Genomic DNA, 19,930 nt, shown 5'->3' with positions numbered 1-19,930 from the left:
CCGGGTTTGAACCCGCCACCCTCGGTATATGGGGTCGGCGCCTTACCGACTGAGCCACAGGCGCCGCCCTACTTTTTCTATTTTTAGTAAAGACAGGGTCTCACTCTTGGTGAGGCTGGTGTCGAACTTCTGAGCTCAAATAATCTATCCACCTCAGCTTCTCAGAGTGCTAGGATTACAGCCGTGAGATACCATGCCTGGCCATATAGTTAGTTAATGGTTCTAACTTTCCCAAATGCTAAAGCTTTTGCCCCTTTATTTTAACCTTGCTGTTCCCCAGGGAGGTATCCCTATTGGACAGATGAAGAAGCAAAACTCCATAGGAGTTAAGTGACAAGACTGAGACTGTACAGCTGGCAAGTGGCAGAGCCAGGTTTCAGAACCCATGTGTCCTGATTCCAACTTGTGCTTTTTTATACTTGATCTGCTGCCTCCCTGCCTTCTACTTTTCTTTTGGTTTTTATTCTTTGAACTTTAGAGATAGTGAAAGGGGCAATTAGAGGAAAACTCTAGGCCTCCTTGGTCCTGCTTTAGGTATTCCATTTCTTTTGGGGCTTAGGCATATGATACCTAACAATTAAAGCCTTGGCTAAGAGAATAAGGCAGTGGGTGAAGTAGGCCATTTGATACAGGCGATCATTTAGTTCAGGAAGTGTTCTTGTGGTGATTTATTTTTGGGATGTGGCCAGGTAAGTCTTGTGCATCTTAAAAGCAATTTCCTTTAGGTCCTGCTGACCATATTACAAACTTCTCAGAGCCTCAAGCCTTAAGCCTTGGGAACCCAAAGGAATTCAGGTAGTGGTAAGCCCTACCAATATTACAATGATATGTTTCCTAGCAAGAGGATGCAGAATGAACCCCTCTCAACCCAAAGTATTAATTATTTGAATGTATTCCTTTTAGCCATATTTAATGTGATAGGGTTTAGTTACCTGTCATTTGAAATGGATGAACTTAACAAAGATTTAAAACTCAAGCCTGGAAATACTGTTAGATTCTAAATATAACATTGTCAAACAAAAGATCTCTAGACTAGAGGGTAACTCGGTAATGAAAACAGTATCCAAACATAATAGCACACGTTCTTTGTGCTTGAGCCTTAAGTTTTGAACTTTGGTGTTATGGGAAAATTGTTTACCTTTCCAAATGCAAGAAGAACATCTTCATATGATTCGTATTGGTATAGTGCCACTCTCATAGTAATTTTTGATATGAGCCAGTCATAGGTAAGAATCAAGTACATTTTGTACGATACATCTTTTGATCAGCAAAAGCAGATGGACACATTTTGGAACCTTCTCATGTGATTAATAAAAGTACCTACATTTTTTTACTTTCAATGTTGATGATTTTCTGCTCTTTCCTTTTATTTTTAGGGGATCATTGAAAACTTTTGTCCATACAGTGCATCTATTACAGAAACAAACTGATCTAGGATCCCTGCCTGTAGCTGACATACTGTACAGGTAAGTTGTAACTTTGGATACTAAAAGCTTCTTCCAAACAAGGGAGATTTCTGAATAAAGCCTCTTTTAATAATTAGATGGCTAATTATCAATTAATGATCTTTTTTAAAGAGTGGAATCATATTTGCTTTCTTAAAGGTTTATTTATTTATTTTTGCAATTTTGGGCAAGCCTGGATTTGAACCTGCCACCTCTGGCATATGGGGACAGCGCCCTACTCCTTTGAGCCACAGGCGCTGCCCCATATTTGCTTTCTTAATTAAGAATTCTGTCTTGTCTTTCCTTCTTTGAAGGTATTTCTAGACCATTTCATTCTTTTTAATTTTTGTATCTTAAAATAATGCAATAGTTTATAATGAAATCTTATAATTTTGAGATAATATATTAATTAAGGTATAAAGAAAAAAGTGAAAATCATTCATAATCTCATTACCCAAAGATAACTACTTCTAATGTTGTGGTACATATATGCTTCCTAATTCACATTCCTGTCTCTGACTTGCTCTTATACACAAATGTACATGTTAAATATGTATGTTTCGCACACAGATATAATTTTATTATAACATTTTTATAAGCACTGCTTTGTAATTTTTTTCATTTAAAATTATCGTGAATATTTTTTCAGATGTATAATATTTGTATAAAGTAGTATACATTTTAGTTTTAAGATTTTAGTTTGTGGGGTGGCACCCATAGCTCAGTGAGTGGGGCACCAGCCACATGCACCCAGTCTGGCAGGTTTGAACCTGGCCCAGGCCTGCTAAACAACAATGGCAACTGCAACAACAACAACAACAACAAATAGCCAGGTGTGTGGCGGGTGCCTGTATTCCCAGCTACTTGGGAGACTAAGGCAAGAGAATTGCTGAAGCCCAAGAGTTTGAGGTTGCTGTGAGCTGTGACGCCACGGTACTCTACCCAGGGCAAAAAGTTGAGACTGTCTCAAAAAAAACCTCTTTAATTTGTGCTCTTTGAGGTGGTAGGTATACTTTTAATTCTTGCTGAAATGCATAGTCTCAGTGTCATTGCGATTCTTCTTCTCCCCCTTATAGGCTATTGCTTTTGGAAGGGGGGCCTGGATCCCCCTCCTGTTTGCTTGGGGGCAAACACATAGTATCTTGGGGGTATGAAGACATGTTGCCCGCTCCAGATAGTAACACTGGCTCCAGTTCTGAAAATAAAGGTAATGTAAAGGTTTTTGTTCTGTGATTGATAGTAAGATGTAAATATAATGGTTTTAGATCATTGTGGTAAATGCTTTAAACATAACTCTGTGTGTTCTTTTTAATTAAGAGCCCAAGATTTCTATACAGTCTGCTCATTGTCTGCTTTATCAGTAAAAGTATAAAGCTGATACTCGGTGAGGTAAGAAAATGGGTAGGCTTTATTATTGCAAGGAAAAGGTATCATCTGGGTATGTGAGCTTGGGTATGAAACCCTTAAGTTGAATTTTTTTGTTTGCTAATAGAGTATCAGATCTTGCTGCTTGATACTATTTCTTTTAGTAATTCATTGTGTATATTAATGAATCCTCCTCTCCTAAAAGCAAAAAATGAGGTTCAAGGGAGCATGAATCCATTAGTATCTCCTTTAAATAAAGTAGGCTGGTTTGAAATGTTTTCACATAGGTTTAAAGCCTTAAATGTCAGCTTATTATATTATCTCAACAAAAATGGCAAAAGCTCTCTTAACTAACTTGCTAGAGGAATTAGGCCTCTCCATTTGCTTAATAAAATGTACAAGCCAATGCCATGGCCCACTGAACCCACAGGGCTAGTTGGCGCTTCTTGGCATATCTGTGCACTGCCACTCCCACCAGCAGAGTTGCATGTTTGCCAAGAGTCAGCCAGCCTTGCTCCCAGACTGGTTTGTTATTTTTATTAGTACTTGTTGTTTTTTTTTTTTGTAGAGACAGTCTCACTTTATGGCCCTCAGTAGAGTGCCATGGCATCACACAGCTCACAGCAACCTCCAACTCCTGGGCTTAAGCGATTCTCTTGCCTCAGCCTCCCGAGTAGCTGGGACTACAGGTGCCCGCCACAACGCCCAGCTATTTTTTGGTTGCAGTTCAGCCGGGGCTGGGTTTGAACCCGCCACCCTTGGTATATGGGGCTGGCCCCTTACCGACTGAACCACAGGCGCCGCCCTTATTAGTACTTGTTATTGTGATTATATTGTTAAATATTACATATGTGATGAAATAGGAATGAAAAAAAAACACCCAAGGAAATTTTTTCCATAAAAAAGTTGAATGTTTTAGAAAGACTCAGTCTCTAAGAAACTGGTGTTTTTCTGGTGTGGCATTGAGACCCTATTCTGCCTACTCCTTCATTTTCTATCTTCTTTGGGGCAACTCTTAGGGCTTGAAGCGGAATCTAAGCAATAGACTACCTTGCACCTCTCAGCCCAGGGGCTGCGCCTTCTCCTGGTCCACCACTTCTTCTGGACAGTTGCATGAGAGTGCTAAGAGAAAAGGCAGAACTTGTAGATATGATTTATTCCCTCTCCTAACTCAACCAGAGTTAGCAGAAGAAGCAAAATGCCTGCAGTACCCGAGAAGTTCTCAGATATTGTAGGCTGTAGACTTACATCTTGGCTGGGCATGGTATCTCACACCTATAATCCTAGCATTCTGGGAGGCCGAGGTGGGTGGATTGCCTGAGCAAAAGCAAGACCTTGTCTCTAGTAAAAATAGCAAAAAAACTAGCTGGGCATCGTGGTTGGTTCCTGAGACTGGGGCAAGAGGACTGCTTGAGGCCAGAAGTTTGAGGTTTCTGTAAGCTATGATGATACCACAGCACTTTGCCCAGGTGACTGAGTGAGACTCTGTCTCAAAAGAAAAAAACTTTCATCTTCATACAGAACTAAAACCCCTTTATTCTCTTCCTGGGCTCCTTTTGAGATGTCCCTTGGGGTAGTTTCTCACTGAGGATGCTGGTATTAAGTGGATCTCTTTGCTTTCATTCTCTTGTACCTTTGGTTTTGCATCTAGGTAGAGGAAGTTTTTCTTACAATAATATTTTGAATAATTTATTTAATTTTAATATGCAAATATTCAACATTGACCGAAATTGAGAGAAGACTACAATAAACCCTACTACTCAACATTTGACTTCAACAAATATCAACTCCTGGCCAATGTTATTTAATTTGTCCCCTATATATCTACCCCTCATCAGACCTATATTCAAAAGGCCTTGGGCCTTAATCTAAAGCAGTGGTTCTCAACCTGTAGGTCGCGACCCCTCTGGGGGTCGAAGGACCCTTTCACAGGGGTCTCCTAAGACATCCTGCATATCAGATATTTACATTACAATTCATAACAGTAGCAAAATTATAGTTATGAAGTAGCAACGAAAATAATTTTATGATTGGGGGTCACCACAACGTGAGGAACTGTATTAAAGGGTCGCAGCATTAGAAAGGTTGAGAACCACTGATCGAAAGATTGGTGAATAAACGTAAAGTATAGTTTAAGGTATGACACTAGTATTTAAAAAATGATCACTCATTTTAACTGACTTGTTTTTGAGGAGCCAATGCGGTGTAGGTCTCAGTTGTCTCAGATTAGTAGACTGAATTTTTAAGACAGCAGCATACTCAGTACTTATTTGATGGTATGACATTGAATCTCCTCCAACTAATATGACATGCCTCAGGTGAACAAACTTAGTGAGCAGAATGACTAAGAAACTAAACACTCAAAGTTTTATCCTGACCCTGTTTTAAGACAAATGCCTTAGAATATAAATTAGCAAATTATTTGCTGTCATGTAGAGATAGTGTTTATTTTAGATCGGGGGAGATACAGCTAAGGGGAAATATATTGCTGTTTTTAAATAGAAGAGATATTATACTTTTGTGCTGTGTCTCTCCAGAAACTGAAATTAGGACCTCGGAATGGAAAATTCACAGAAGCACATTTTAGTTCAATGTATACCATTAGTATGTTAACATAATTTCACTTGCCATTTATGGAACACTAACTTTATACCAGAGAGTAATATAAGTTTATTGTCTGTATTATCTCAGTTAGTCATCATTTAACTCTTGAGGCATATATTATCCTCATCTTACAGATGAAGAAACTGAAGTTCAAAAATGTTCAAGGTCACCTAATGAGTGCCCAAGGTTCTTAAGAGCTCACATCTCTCTTCCTATGCAGTTATTAGTAAAGGTGTTGTAGTCATTTCAAATTAGAATTAGGAATGTTTAAATGTGACTGGTATAAACTTTCCAAAATCAATAAAAGAGAGAAAGAGGGAAAAAAAAGGTTTGGCAGTCTGAACCTCATTCCCTGCTAATAACTATCTTGGTCCCTGGTTCTACATGCATTTTGGATGTTTGATTTTGGGGTCCATGCCATCTTCTCTTAAAGTCACATTGAAGCACTTAATTTAGAAATAGTAGATTATCTTTCACTCAACCTCCTAATGGCTTTTTCATTGGAAAAAGCATGTTTATAATTTCATTAGAAAAAGCAAATATATCATTTACCTGTGAAAAAACGATTTCAGATGCTGACTTGGGACGCTGTCTCACGGCAGATGGTCTTTACCTGTATACTACTAACTCAGTTGGAAGAGGAGTAAGCAAATTGGGGTCTGGATTACATGGTACTCTCAGGTCAGTTGCATGGAACTTGCTGAATACTTTGGCTGGAACATTTTCCTCCTTACATAAATCACTGGGAAGAAAATACTGGGGTTCATCCTGACTTCTGGTAGACTAATGACTGATTATCAAGTCTGAATAATTCAAAAGATTCCAGTCTGCTCTTACTGCCACCTCTCCTCATCTTGTTCTATTAATGCACTTTAGCTTTGTTTTGGCCCAGAAGAATTTGGTAGCCTTAAGGTCTTTGTTTCCAGCCGGAAATTCCTCTGTGACCAGAATTTTTATAGCAATATCAGTGACTTCTCCATGTTGACAAATGGACATTTTTCTACTTAGGTATTTTTTGAACTCAGATTTGACATTGGCTTAGCAGTGATTTTTCAGCTGAGATATAAAATCTCTGAATTGCTGCCAAAAGAAACCACAGTTTGAGAGCCTGTTATATATTTAGTTAGACCTTTTCCCCTACTTTTTCTCCTCTCTCATCATTGTGGAAAATTAATATTTGCCATAGTTTGTCAGTTCCAAACTCAATGTTATATATTTTTTGTCCTTTGGATGCTTTATATACTTAGTCATTTTAAAAAATTAGGTCAAAAATTTTGTCCGTGTCTGTTGTAGCCCATTGTGAGGTGTCTGACATAGTCCAGTGATTTAGCCTGCATACTCTTTTCTTCCACAGAGGTTTTGTATACTGCCGGAATGAGGAGCTGGAACCAGGATGGGTGGCTTTTGGCAGCGGCAATCTTCTCCACCGGCCTGTATCTTTTGATAATAAACCTCACTCCCTTTTCCAGGTCATTGACCAGAATACCCTTCAGGTAAACCGAAAACCAAGGCATTGTCTTTTGTATTTTGGATGGGGTAAGGGAAGCTCCTAACATCATCAGAAGTAATACTATAGGCTTGGTTCATGTAGCTTAGCAGCTAGGGCACCAGCCACATACACCAGAGCTAGCAGGATTGAATCTAGCCTGGGCCCACCAAACAACAATGACAACTACAACCAAAAAATACCCAGGCGTTGTGGCGGGCACCTGTAGTCCCAGCAACTCAGGAGGCTGAGGCAAGAAAATCACTTAAGCCCAAGAGTTTGAGGTTGCTGTGAATTGTGACGCCACAGCACTCTACCAAGGGTGACATAGTGAGACTCTGTCTCAAAAAAGAAGAAAAGAAGAAGAAGAAGTAATAGTACAGTATAATTGATATATTTTCCTCCCAGTGTTGCATTCTTTCAGTTGTTATAATTTGACCATTCTGTTGTTTCTTTCATGTCTTAGAGTTTTCCGACATTAACTGAGTGAACGTGCTCTCTAAGTTTCTAAGGCTGACAATTAACTTTTAAAAATGATTTAAAAATTTTTTCTTAAACAGGCTCAATGCCCATAGCACAGTGGCTATGGCACTAGCCACATGCACTGAGGCTGGCGGGTTCGAACCCAGACTGAGCCAGCTAAGCAACAATGACAACTGCAACAGAAATATCGCGGGTGTTATAGTGGGCGTCTGTAGTCCCAGCTACTTGGGAGGCTGTGGCAAGAGAATTGCTGAAGCTCAAGAGTTTGAGGTTGCTGTGAGCTGTTACACAATAGCACTCTACCGATGGTGACATAGTGAGACTCTTGTCTCAAAAAAAATTTTTTTTTGTTTTCTTAAAGATAGTATAAATACTAGTTTTGGGTGGGGAGAGGAAGTCATCATTTTCTTATTCAATTTGCTTTAAACAGCCTCTCTGTGGAAAAGGGAGCTTTGAAATGAGTTTAGAATAAAATCATTGCATGCTAGGGATTAAGAACCCACCGTTAGTGCTCTCATAAGCAGTCTATACCAGCACTCACTCTTTTATACGGAAGTTACATGCTCTTCTGTCTGATTTCACTGACCATGTGCGCTTTTAAGTTTGGATCCTGTCTTCCTTGTCGTCATATCCTTATAATATAACATGGTGCCTGACATTTGATTAATAACAATAACAATTTTGGTAACTACTATATATCAGTATGTCTTACATATCAGTATCCCTTTCTGTGCCAGACCCTGGCCTAGGCAATTTATATGCACCTCCTCTGTGAGATATAACTGTAGTAGGTTTATCTTATAGATAAGGCAACTGAGGTTAGGCACTTTGTTGAATGAAGGGATGCAGCTCAGAGAGGTTAAGTTACTTGCCCAAGACCACACAGCTAATGGTAGCAGCACCAGAACTTGAACTCTTGGTTCTCATTTCTAGAATTTGAATTCTGTACACTGTAGCTTTCTGCCTTTCAACCAAAATTGAATTAAATGCTTAGAGTTACCATCTGTGGAGTGAGTGCCCTGAGAATAGTCACATCCAGGAATGAAGTGGAATGTCACATCTCTTTTTGTCTGTTACTCAACTGACTTTCCTACAGAACCGAGTCTTGTTCATCACTGTCATCTCAGAGCTCAATAATTGTTGGATCAACAAAACGAACTAATTAACAAATAGATTGCCAATCAACTCATCACAAATGTAGATGGATGAGAATGCCTTGCATTTATTTGAATATAAGTTTAAACCTGGGAGTTAAACAGATGTTAAATCTCAGAACATGGTTTACATTTGAAGTAATGCCAAGTTCCTTTATGTTGTTGCAAAGATATTTGTTTTAAAAATTTATTTACATTTTTTTGTTTTAAAAATATGTTGTTGCAAAGATATTTGTTTTAAAAATTTATTTACTTGTTTTTGGCCATCAATTTTTCTAGTATGCAAAAACTTTGACACTGGGCGGTGCCTGTGGCTCAGTGAGTAGGGCGCCGGCCGCATATGCCGAGGGTGGCGGGTTCAAACCCAGCCCCAGCCAAACGGCAACAAAAAAATAGCTGGGCGTTGTGGCAGGCGCCTGTAGTCCCAGCTGCTCGGGAGGCTGAGGCAAGAGAATTGCGTAAGCCCAGGAGTTGGAGGTTGCTGTGAGCCATGTGACGCCATGGCACTCTACCGAGGGCAGTACAGTGAGACTCTGTCTCTACAAAAAAAGAAAAAAAAAAAAAAACTTTGACACTGTCCAAGAAAGTAATACATTAGGTCATCAAATAGATACATGCATTGTGTGTGATTCTGGGATAGCATGGCCAATCAGTAGCTGCCAACTTTCTAGACTTACTGGCACTACAAGTTCAAAGTGTGTTTTCAGCAGCTAAATGAGTTTTTACTTTTGAACTAGACACAGCAAGTCTGGAAAAAAGTTTATATGAAATGAGTTAAGGGGCCAAAAGTAGCCTTAAGAAAACTAATGACCCACCCAAAGCATGGGGTAATTGAAATTTTGTTCTTTTTATTTCCTAAAGACATCTACGTTCTCTAATTATTTTTATTTTAGGCTTTTCAGCTCTATTTCCAGATTTTATTTTACTTTATTATTCATTTATTTATTTTGAGACAGAGTCTCACTTTATCGCCCTCAGTAGAGTGCTGTGGCATCACAGCTCACAGCAACCTCCAGCTCTTGGGCTTAGGCAATTCTTTTGCCTCAGCCTCCCAAGTAGCTGGGACTACAGGCGCTTGCCACAATGCCCGGCTATTTTTTTGTTGCAGTTTGGCCCACGCCAGGTTTGAACCTGCCACCCTCAGTATGGGGCCAGCGCCCTACTCACACACAGGCATCACCCTATTTTTTTTTTTTTTTTGAGGCAGAGTCTTACTTTGTCGTCCTCAGTAGAGTGCTGTGGCATCATAACTCACAGCAACCTCAACCTCTTAGTTCTCAAGTAAGTGATCCTATTGCCTCAGCCTCTTGAGTAGCTGGGACTACAGGCGCCGGCCACAGTGCCCAGCTATTTTTAGAGATGGGGTCTCACTCTGGCTCCGGCTGGTCTTGAACTCATGAACTCAGGTAATCCACCCACCTCAGCCTCCCAGAGTGCTAGGATTATAGGCATGAGTCACTGTCCCCCGTTATTTCCAGATTTTCCAAAACAACAAAAACCTAGCCAGCAGTTTATTTGGTTTTCATATTTTATGTGCTTATCTCTGGCAGTAAAAATTAGTGTGTAGCTACACATTTAATGTGAAATTATGCAAAGCTTATTCATTATATTCACATAGAAGAAAGTTTACTATTAGAAACATGTACCTTCATGTCTAATACAGGGAATTGGTATTTGCCTTTTCTTTCTGATAGACTTGGTGAATTCCAATAAGCCCTTGTGTGATCAGTTAGGATCTGTTGTGGGCCTTCATATTTTTTACTCTGTTTCTCCTTTCTCCTCCCTCTGCTCAGCTTCCCCTCTCATCTTCCAATTGTAGTCACTTTTTTCCTTCCTTCCATATTTATTAAATAACTTTGAGTTAGGCTCTGAGTTAGGTGCCTAGAATATAAGGATGAATAAGACACTTTTCTTGTCTTTTAAACATAATTAATCTTAGATTCTTTTACTAAAGAAATATGATAAAGTGCTATTTCTCAAAAACTTTATGTTTAGTAAATGCTAGATAAAACACATGCATAACAGATTTCAGGGTGCTTAATCAATACTTTTCCTATTAAATGTAATTTCCATTAATCTCAAGAATCTTTTCATCTGTTGTATGACTGTTTATATTTATTCTACCTGCCACAGTATGAACTTTTATATTTTTGCCATATAATTTTGGGGTATTGTTCTTAGAATAAATATCAGTTTTATTTTGATCAAGAAGCCTAATGAATTCTCATCTTGGACTTAACAGCATTAACAATGAGCTGATAAGATTAATGAGAATTTATGTGCCACTCTAGTAAAGCTTTCCTGCTGTTCATGTCCAGGTGTGCCAGATGGTGCCAATGCCAGCGAATCACCTCCCTGTTGGCAGCACCATGAGCACCGTGCACCTCTCCTCAGATGGTACTTATTTCTATTGGATCTGGTCTCCTGCTAGTCTGAATGAGAAAACACCGAAGGGACATTCTGTCTTCATGGACATCTTCGAACTTGTGGTAAGTTTAACCTTCTTGCTTGTGTCAGCCTAGCTGGAACACAGAAAGGAGAGCTTGGGGAAAGAAGGGCCTGGAAACTAAGGTGGTCCTGTGCGGCAGCCACAAGCCACTTGCAGCTATAAATTAAAATTAAGTAGAATTCAGACTTCAGTTGCTTAGTTCTTTTGGCCACATTTCAATTGATCAAGCCACATGTGACTGGTGGCTGCCTCACTGAGCAGCAAAGATACAGAACATTTATGTCACTCAAGAATGTTCTGTTAGACAGAGTTGGTCCAGATAATTTGTAGAGACTTATAAAATTAAAAATTGCCCCTGGTGGGTGGCGCCTGTGGCTCAGTGTATAGGGCGCTGGCCCCATATACTGAGGGTGGCGGGTTCAAACCCAGCCCCTGCCAAACTGCAACAAAAAAATAGCCAGGCATTGTGGCAGGCACCTGTAGTCCTAGCTATTTGGGAGGCTGAGGCAAGAGAATTGCCTAAGCCCAGGACTTGGAGGTTGCTGTTAGCTGTGACACCATGGCACTCTACAAAAAAAAAAAAATTGCCCCTAGCCAGGTCTATGACAAAATCTTATTTCATGATGTAATTTACAATCTCTTTCTGGGAATAAATTAGCATTCCTGTAAAAAAAAAAAAAACACCAAAGCAATTTTCTAATAAATTTTAACCCCAGGATTAAAACATGTTCTGGGAAAGCACTCATCCATTCTGCCAGCTGACTATCAGTTAAGAGTCCAGTAACCTTTATCCATGTTCTTTTTCTATTGAGTTTCACAGCATTCTCTAACCATTATCTTTTCTTGTAAAATGTCCTTGCCAGAATGAATCTTTGAATTGGTCTGCTAGGGATTGAACATAATTCATAATTGTCAGAAGAGCTTTTTACAAAAATTTGTTTTTAAACAGACTTACCAGCTGTTTAAAGAATTTAGATCTTTATCCTAAGAATAATGGGAACTTTGAAGAATTCCTCCTTTCCTTAATATGGTTTTGTTAAATTGAAAGAAAAAATCGTATCAGAGAAATCCACTCACATAGTTTTCTCTGATACAGGCTCATAATGAAAAGCAGGAGTCCCTGGCCCCGTCCCTTCTCAGCAGTCATGTTCTTCTGGAGGTTAGCTTCATATCTCTAAGGGAAATGCTTATATTGCTGTTGCATGGTTAATGAACTCCAGATAGTGCTCCTTGATTTTTTTTTTCTGCTGTTATGAGGATTTAGCTCAATTTCCCCTCTTTCTTTCCTTATTCCTCCTAATATATTTATTTCATTCATTTTCGTGTTCCTTTTAGTTATATTTAAAATTGACCATTAAACCTTAATTTCTTGTTCAGGAACTCTAGGCAGTATCTCTTGTCCCTTTGCTTTAGATGATGTAGATGTATAGTACCTTTCCCATCCTTCAGTGTGGAGAAAGCCAATACTGAAAGTCTATGTTCAGGGAAATACCAAGAGGAAGAGAGATGACTCACCCTCTGCCCAACCTTAGAGTAACTTAGGAATTGAAGGCATGTGGCGCAAAGCCTTTGTGAGAGGAGGTGGTAGCCAGAGAGTTTACACAGGGGCCTATCAGCCCCCTGCCTGGTATATACATTTATACTTAGATGCTGGCTGCCCAGGGATAAGAATAGACATTTATTTTCTGAATAAATTTAATGACTTTGGAAAAAAGGCCTCTACATAGAAATGTTCAGTTCATCTAAGGAAAAGAGTTCCTTCCCTGGTGAATCACCCACAAGTGATGTCTTCCAGTAAGCAAGCCTCAACCAGGTCCACAGAATTCCTGATTAGTGTTGGACTGTTAAAAAAGAGCAGACAGGCTAGGCGTCCATAGCTCGGTGGTTAGGGTGCTGGCCACATGCTCCAGGGCTGGTGGGTTCGAACCTGGCCCGGGTCTGCTAAACAACAATGACAACAACAATAGCAAGAAAAATAGCCTGGTGTTGTGGCAGGCACCTAGTCCCAGCTACTTGGGAGGCTGAGGCAAGAGAATTGCTTGAGCCCAAGAGTTTGAGGTTGCTGTGAGCTGTGACACCAAGGCACTCTACCCAGGGTGACATAGTGAGACTTTGTCTTCAAAAAAAAAGAGTTAAAGAAAAAATCTCCCAGAATGTAGAAGAAATAGATAAAGAACAGTAAATAGGAGAGAAAAGATAAAAGACATAGTGGAGTCATTCCTCTAAAGCCTTGCTATAGGAGTTCCCAAAAGAGAAACAGAAAGTAAAGGAGAACATGATGAGGAAATAATACAAGAAATATTTCAGGCTTAAAGACATAGGTGTTTGCATTAAAAGGTAACTGATACAGCGAATGAAAAGTGCCCACATCAGGGGGCAGCGCCTGTGGCCCAAAGGGGTAGGGCGCCGGTCTCATATGCCGGAAGTGGCGGGTTCAAGCCCAGCCCCGGCCAAAAACCACACCAAAAAAAAAAAGAAAAAGAAAAAAAAAAAGAAAAGTGCCCACATCATGGCACATCTTCAGGAGATTTCAAATTACCAGGGATAAAAGAGAGGATGCGAAAGCTTTCAGAAAATTTTAAAAATATATATACAAATGATGAAGAATTAGAAAAGCACCAGGCAGGCAGTGCCTGTGGCTCAGTAAGTAGGGCACTGGCCCCATATACCTAGGATGGCGGGTTCTAATCCGGCCCCGGCCAAACTGCAACAAAAAAATAGCTGGATGTTGTGGCGGGCGCCTGTAGTCCCAGATACTCAGGAGACTGAGACAAGAGAATCGCCTAAGCCCAGGAGCTGGAGGTTGCTGCGAGCTGTGAAACCATGGCACTCTACCAACGGCGACAAAGTCAGACTCTGTCTCTTAAAAAAAAAAAAAAGAAAGAAAGAAAGAAAAGAAAATCACCAGGCTATTTGGTGGCATTCCTAGAATAAAAAATGGATCACTGTTTTCAAAATTCTGAGGGAAATGGATTTTCAACTCAGAAGTAAGTATTCAACCAAAGAATCAACTGTAAAGACAAGATAAAGATATATTTGGACATATAGAGGCTGGGCGCGGTGGCTTATGCCTATAATTCTAACACTCTGGGAGGCAGAGGCGATAGATTGCTTGATCTCATGGGTTCGAGACCAGCCTGAGCCAGAGCGAGACCTTGTCTGTAAAAATAGCTGGGTGTTGTGGTGGGCAACTGTAGTCCCAGCTACTCAGGAGGCTGAGGCAAGAGAATCACTTGTGCCCACGAGTTTGAGGTTGTGAGCTGTAATGTCACTGTACTCTACTGAGGGTGACAAAGTGCTATCTCAAAATATATATATATATAGACACATAGTTATATAATCAAAAGCCCATACCTGCCCTAGAGGATGCAGAATAACTAAAATAGTCCCTTCCTGTGGCATGAAATAAAAAATTGGGTAGGAAGGAGCCTGCCCAACTCCTTTGAATTAAAGGATTAAAAGAACAACCTTTAAATCATTTTTGGTGTCTGAATCTAGCAAACCATCAGTAAAAAAAAAACTTTGCAGTGACAGTTTGAAATTTGATTTAAAAGCATTAGGTGAGGGCAGTGCCTGTGGCTCAAGGAGTAGGGCACCGGTCCTATATGCCAGAGGTGGCGGGTTCAAACCCAGCCCCGGCCAAAAACCACAAAAAAAAAAAAAAAAAAAGCATTAGGTGAAATGAGGGGATTGGTCATCATTTCCCTTTTTTTTTTTTTTTAAGATAGAGTCTCACTATGTTGCCCTCAGTGGAGTGCCGTAGCATCACAGTTCACAGCAACCTCAAACTCTTGGGCTCAAGCAATTCTCTTGCCTCAGCCTCCCAAGTAGCTGGGACTACAGATGCCTGCCACAACGCCAGGCTATGTCTTGGTTGTAGTTGTCATTGTTGTTTGGCAGGCCTGGGCTGTGTTTGAACCCACCAGCCCCAGTGCATGTGGCCAGCACCCTAATTGAGCTACAGGCGCCGAGCTGATCATTATTTATTTTTTAAGTATGATTTTGCCATATATAAGAAAATTCATATTTTTAGAGATGTTTAGTGAAGTATTCAGAAATGGAATTATACGACATCTGGAAGACTCTTTTTTTTTTTTTTTTTTTTTTTTGTAGAGACAGAGTCTCACTTTATGGCCCTCGGTAGAGTGCCGTGGCCTCACACAGCTCACAGCAACCTCCAACTCCTGGGCTTAAGCGATTCTCTTGCCTCAGCCTCCCGAGTAGCTGGGACTACAGGCGGCCGCCACAACGCCCGGCTATTTTTTGGTTGCAGTTTGGCCGGGGCCGGGTTTGAACCCGCCACCCTTGGTATATGGGGCCGGCGCCCTACCGACTGAGCCACAGGCGCCGCCCATCTGGAAGACTCTTTGAAATAGCTGAACAAGGGCGGCGCCTGTGGCTCAGTCGGTAGGGTGCCAGCCCCATGTACCGAGGGTGGCGGGTTCAAACCCGGCCCCGGCCAAACTGCAACCAAAAAATAGCCAGGCGTTGTGGCGGGCGCCTGTAGTCCCAGCTACTCGGGAGGCTGAGGCAAGAGAATCGCTTGGGCCCAGGAGTTGGAGGTTGCTGTGAGCTGGGTGAGGCCACGGCACTCTACCGAGGGCCATAAAGTGAGACTCTGTCTCTACAAAAAAAAAAAAAAAAATAGCTGAACAATAAAAAGGCGGTTGGCTTGGCACCTGTAGCTTAGCAGCTAGGGTGCCAGCCACATACACTGAAGCTGGCTGGTTCGAACCCAGCCTGGGGCTGCCAAACAACAATGACAACTACAACCAAAAAATAGCCAGGCATTGTGACAGGTGCCTGTAGTCCCAGCTACTAGGGAGGCTGCCTAGAATGGCTTAACCCCAAGGGTTTGAGGTTGCTGTGAGCTGTGACACCACAGCACTCTATCAAGGGTGACATAGTGAGACTCTGTCTAAAAAAAAAAGAGGAGGTTTATTAAACAAGTGTGGCAACATCCGGGTAGTAGTTGAATTTGAGTCAGGGTATATGTGAAGGTTTATTATCCTTGTCTCTGTTTTTGTATATGTTTGAATTTTTTTATCATTAAAAAAATTTTTTTAATTGTCACTGACCACTAATTTACCAGCTTTTCTGAAATGCTAACTTGGGAAGCTAAACACAGATAGCTGGCTTACTATGATACTTTCACAGAGTGGAACACTGCGTAGTCATTAGAAAGTATGAAGGAGTTCTGCACAGACTGAAGTAAATTAATTTCCAAGTAACATTGTTCGGTACAAAGAGCTAGGATCAGAGCACTGTTTGTATTTGCTTCCTGGTGTGGAGGCTGGTTTTCAGGAAGGAGCGTTTCAGAGGACAAGCCCTTACCAAGTCTTTGTTTGTATCATGCTTTCTAATGTGTAAAAAAATAAGTCCCTTGGCCAAGTGTATAGTAAGTGTGGGAGGGGACTAGACAAGGCCTGAATATGAGGATGTGTCATGTATTAGGGGCCACCAGTGTGATAGTCTGTCATGTGAAGTCACAGACCTTCTGAATAGCTGATATGCGGCACCCTTCTGCCCGATTTGGTTACTTCTACACTGGATACATCCCTGTTTGAGAATTTCCTGTTACTCTTTTTCACCTTCTCAGAGCAAGCACTTTTTTAAATATCCTCCCTCCAGTTTTGTTGGGAGAGATCTTCCACCCCCATGTGCTGTCTACAAACTGCTGCTTTCTAGATGCTTAGATTTAGTGGCAGTTTTACTGCTATTTTGCCTTCTTTATGTTCCTTCTTAAATATCGGTCAGTGTAGTCATGGGCACATTAGGTCTCTTTCTCTGCTTCTCCCCACGGGTTTATTATTTCCTTCAGATTATGATCCAGATGACTAAGCTAGCTCTCATTCATTCAGTAGTAGTTGAGTACCTACCATATTGCCATGTCTGGGTAGCAGGGTAAATAAGCCTTTCTCTTCATGGAGCTTGTATTAGAGTGTGGGGAGTTAGACAATAAGAAAGCAAATCGTAAGAATGAAATGATTTCAGCTCGTGATAAATGCTAGGGAGAAAGTAGAACAGGGTGATGTGATAGGGAATGAATGGGGTGGAGGTGGGGAGCTACTTTAGTTTGGATGGCAGGTAAGGCCTTTCCAAGGAAAGACTCTTGAGCTGAGAGCTGAATGATAAGAAGTCATCCCTCCTCACAGACAGCATGACCAGCCATCCCAGTTTGGGATTTCTTAGGACATGGGACTTTTGATGGTAATACCAGGCAAACTGGTACAGATGGGGAGTCCAAAAAGAGGGAACAATGAGTCCTAAGGCCTAGCATTAGGGAGAGGTGTGGCAGTGAGAGAGGGGTGAGTTGAGGCTGAGAGACTGTCAGCAGATGCTGGTCCTTAGTATTAGTTTGGGTTTTATCATAAGTGTGTTGGGAAGCCACTGCAACCCTGGGAAAGAGCATGGTTTTATTTACATTTTCAATAATCACTGGCTGTGTGGAGCGTGAACCACTGGAATGCCAGGAGGAGGCAGGGAGATAAGCTGAGAGGCTGGTCCAGTCATCTGGCTTGAGATGCTGGTGGCAAGGATGAGGGTTTCCACCAGGAAGGAAGCCCCTGGTCACAGAGAACTCTGCACTGCCTCTCCTTCTCCCTTTCCCTCCTTAAATATTGGTCAGTGTAGTGATGGACACACTAGGTCGCTTTCTCTGCTTCTCCCTGGGGGTTTATTATTTCCTTCATATTATGATCCAGATGACTAAGCGGAGCCTTCATTCTCCTCTTTCCTAAGCCAGCAGCTTTTTACCTTGAAAGAGCTGCTTTGCTCCTTTGTGGACCAAACCTCAGTCCTTCTTGTGTCTCGCAGGTGCTGTATAAGTTTTTCTTTTCAGTGTTTTCAAAGTACTTGAACACAACAATGCAGTGGTTTGTTTTTTAAGGTATACATCGATTTTCTCAAAGAGCCAGAATGGGCAATGCTTTTGAATGCCAAGCTTAAAGTGATTGATGTCTATCTTGGATGCCACTTTAGAGTTATATTTAGAATTGTGCAACATAAATAGAGGTATGCTTGCCAAAGGGTCATCTGGCAGAAGGGTGGAGTGGAACCATGTAGTAAGATGTGGATGTGTTCAATTTTAGATGACGGGAGGCTACTGAAGTTTAGAAGTGTTGGTGAAGAGGGTGAGGGGCAGTTGGAAAAGTGGGACTAGATCTTAGTAGCAAGGATGAGTTTGTAGATAGAAATGACAGAGTCAGGGTGGTGCCTATGGCTCAGTGAGTAGGGCACCGGCCCCATATACCAAGGGTGGTGGGTTCGGACCCAGCCCCGGCCAAACTGCAACAAACAATAGCTGGGCGTTGTGGCCGGCACCTGTAGTCCCAGCTACTCAGGAGGCTGAGGCAAGAGAATCGCCTAAGCCCACGAGTTGAAGGTTGCTGTGAGCTGTGAAGCCACGGCACTCTACTGAGGGTGATAATGTGAGACTCTGTCTCTAAAAAAGAAGAAAAGAAATGTCAGAGTCAGCTGGTTGCCCATAACTTAGTGATTAGGGCTCCAGCTACATGCTTCGGGGCTAGTGGATTCGAACCTGGCCCAGGCCTGCTAAACCAACAAGAAAAAAATAGCCAGGTATTGTGGCAGGCGCCTGTAGTCCCAGCTACTTGGGAGGCCGAGGCAAGAGAATCGCTTAAGCCCAAGAGTTTGAGGTTGCTGTGAGCTGTGACGCCACGGCGCTCTACCTAGGGCGACATAGTGAGACTCTACGAAATGTCAGAGTCACCACAGGGAAGTGGGGGGTTGGATTTGGAGGAGGGCACTGATCTGCTGATTTAGTAAGGCATCAATTATTTATTGAATGCCCCTGAGTCAGAGGGGCATGTTATGGTGAACAAGGCAGGAAGCATCCCTGCTCTCAGGCAGCTGGCCCTCAGTCAGGATGGGCAGAGGTAGAAGGGCAAAGAATCAGTAAATTCATGAGTAAAATAATTTCAGAGATTGGCGTGCTGTTAACAAAATAGTGTGCTGTGCTCTGGCTTCATGGGCTAAAGGAAATTCTAAAGGAAATTTCAGAGATTGGTATGTTGTTAACAGAATTTGTTGTGCTATTAACAAAATAGTGTACTGTGCCCTGGCTTCATGGGCTAGGGGAAATTCTTTTTTAGATTGGCAGTCAGGGCAGCCCTCTTTGAGTAGGTGACATTCTACCTGAGACTTGAACAATGGGAAAGAACCCACCCCAGGAAGGTTTAGGGATAGAATGTTGCAGGTGGAGATCTTAGACACCAGCACCTGGTCAAATTTAGGACAAGCTCCTCCTTAAACAAGTGGTGATGAGGACCAGCAAAGAAGAAAAGAGGAGGGAGGGCAGGGCCTGTGTTGTTTCACTCATCAGCACGGTGAGCACCTTATACAGAGGTGCGTTCACATTAAAACAAAACAAGTCAGGATTGTGTTCTGCCACCCAAACTGAGGAAGCAGAATCTCAAGAAGGCTGAACTGTGGCACAATCTACACGGAAGTCAAGTAATAGGTGGAAGGTTTTGGTTTTAAGTCACTGATGGGCCATCAAGATTGTCTACTCATTAGAGCAGTGGTTCTCAAGCTTCCTAATGCCACGTCCCTTTAATACAGTTCCTCATGTTGTGGTGACCCCCAACCATAAAATTATTTTCGTTGCTACTTCATAACTGTAATTTTGCTACTGTTATGAATCGTAATGTAAATATCTGATATGCAGGATGTATTTAGGCGACCCCTGTGAAAGGGTCGTTCAACCCCCAAAGGGATCGTAACCCACAGGTTGAAAACGGCTGCATGAGGGTGCTGAGTTCAGAGACCAGCAACTTCACAGGGGTAAGAAGCAAGGGATAAGAAAATAGAAACAGCATTTTTGGACTCTCTAACAAATGTTTTCCTTTCTAATTTGTGAATATGTCATAAAAGACTCCCTTGCTATGTATAGCCACCTTTGGGGACCTTTCCTGGCCCTGCT

General features: G+C 41.6%; 1 protein-coding gene across 6 annotated transcripts in view; it reads left to right on the top strand.

Annotated features, from left to right (window-relative positions):
* Positions 1 to 19,930, top strand: part of HECTD4 (HECT domain E3 ubiquitin protein ligase 4) — a 213,402-nt gene that overhangs the window by 71,373 nt on the left and 122,099 nt on the right. For all 6 annotated transcript variants that reach the window (XM_053588942.1, XM_053588943.1, XM_053588941.1 and 3 more), the window contains exons 3-7: positions 1,377 to 1,466; positions 2,522 to 2,652; positions 5,987 to 6,095; positions 6,769 to 6,907; positions 10,856 to 11,026. In XM_053588942.1, the coding sequence (XP_053444917.1) occupies positions 1,377 to 1,466; positions 2,522 to 2,652; positions 5,987 to 6,095; positions 6,769 to 6,907; positions 10,856 to 11,026 (640 nt within the window). The remainder of the gene's footprint in view (positions 1 to 1,376; positions 1,467 to 2,521; positions 2,653 to 5,986; positions 6,096 to 6,768; positions 6,908 to 10,855; positions 11,027 to 19,930) is intronic.

The sequence above is a fragment of the Nycticebus coucang genome, chromosome 4 (assembly GCF_027406575.1).
Source record: "Nycticebus coucang isolate mNycCou1 chromosome 4, mNycCou1.pri, whole genome shotgun sequence".
Taxonomy (NCBI): domain Eukaryota; kingdom Metazoa; phylum Chordata; class Mammalia; order Primates; family Lorisidae; genus Nycticebus; species Nycticebus coucang.
The sequence above is the reverse complement of the archived record's forward strand: the minus strand, read 5'-3'. Positions and strand labels throughout refer to the sequence as shown.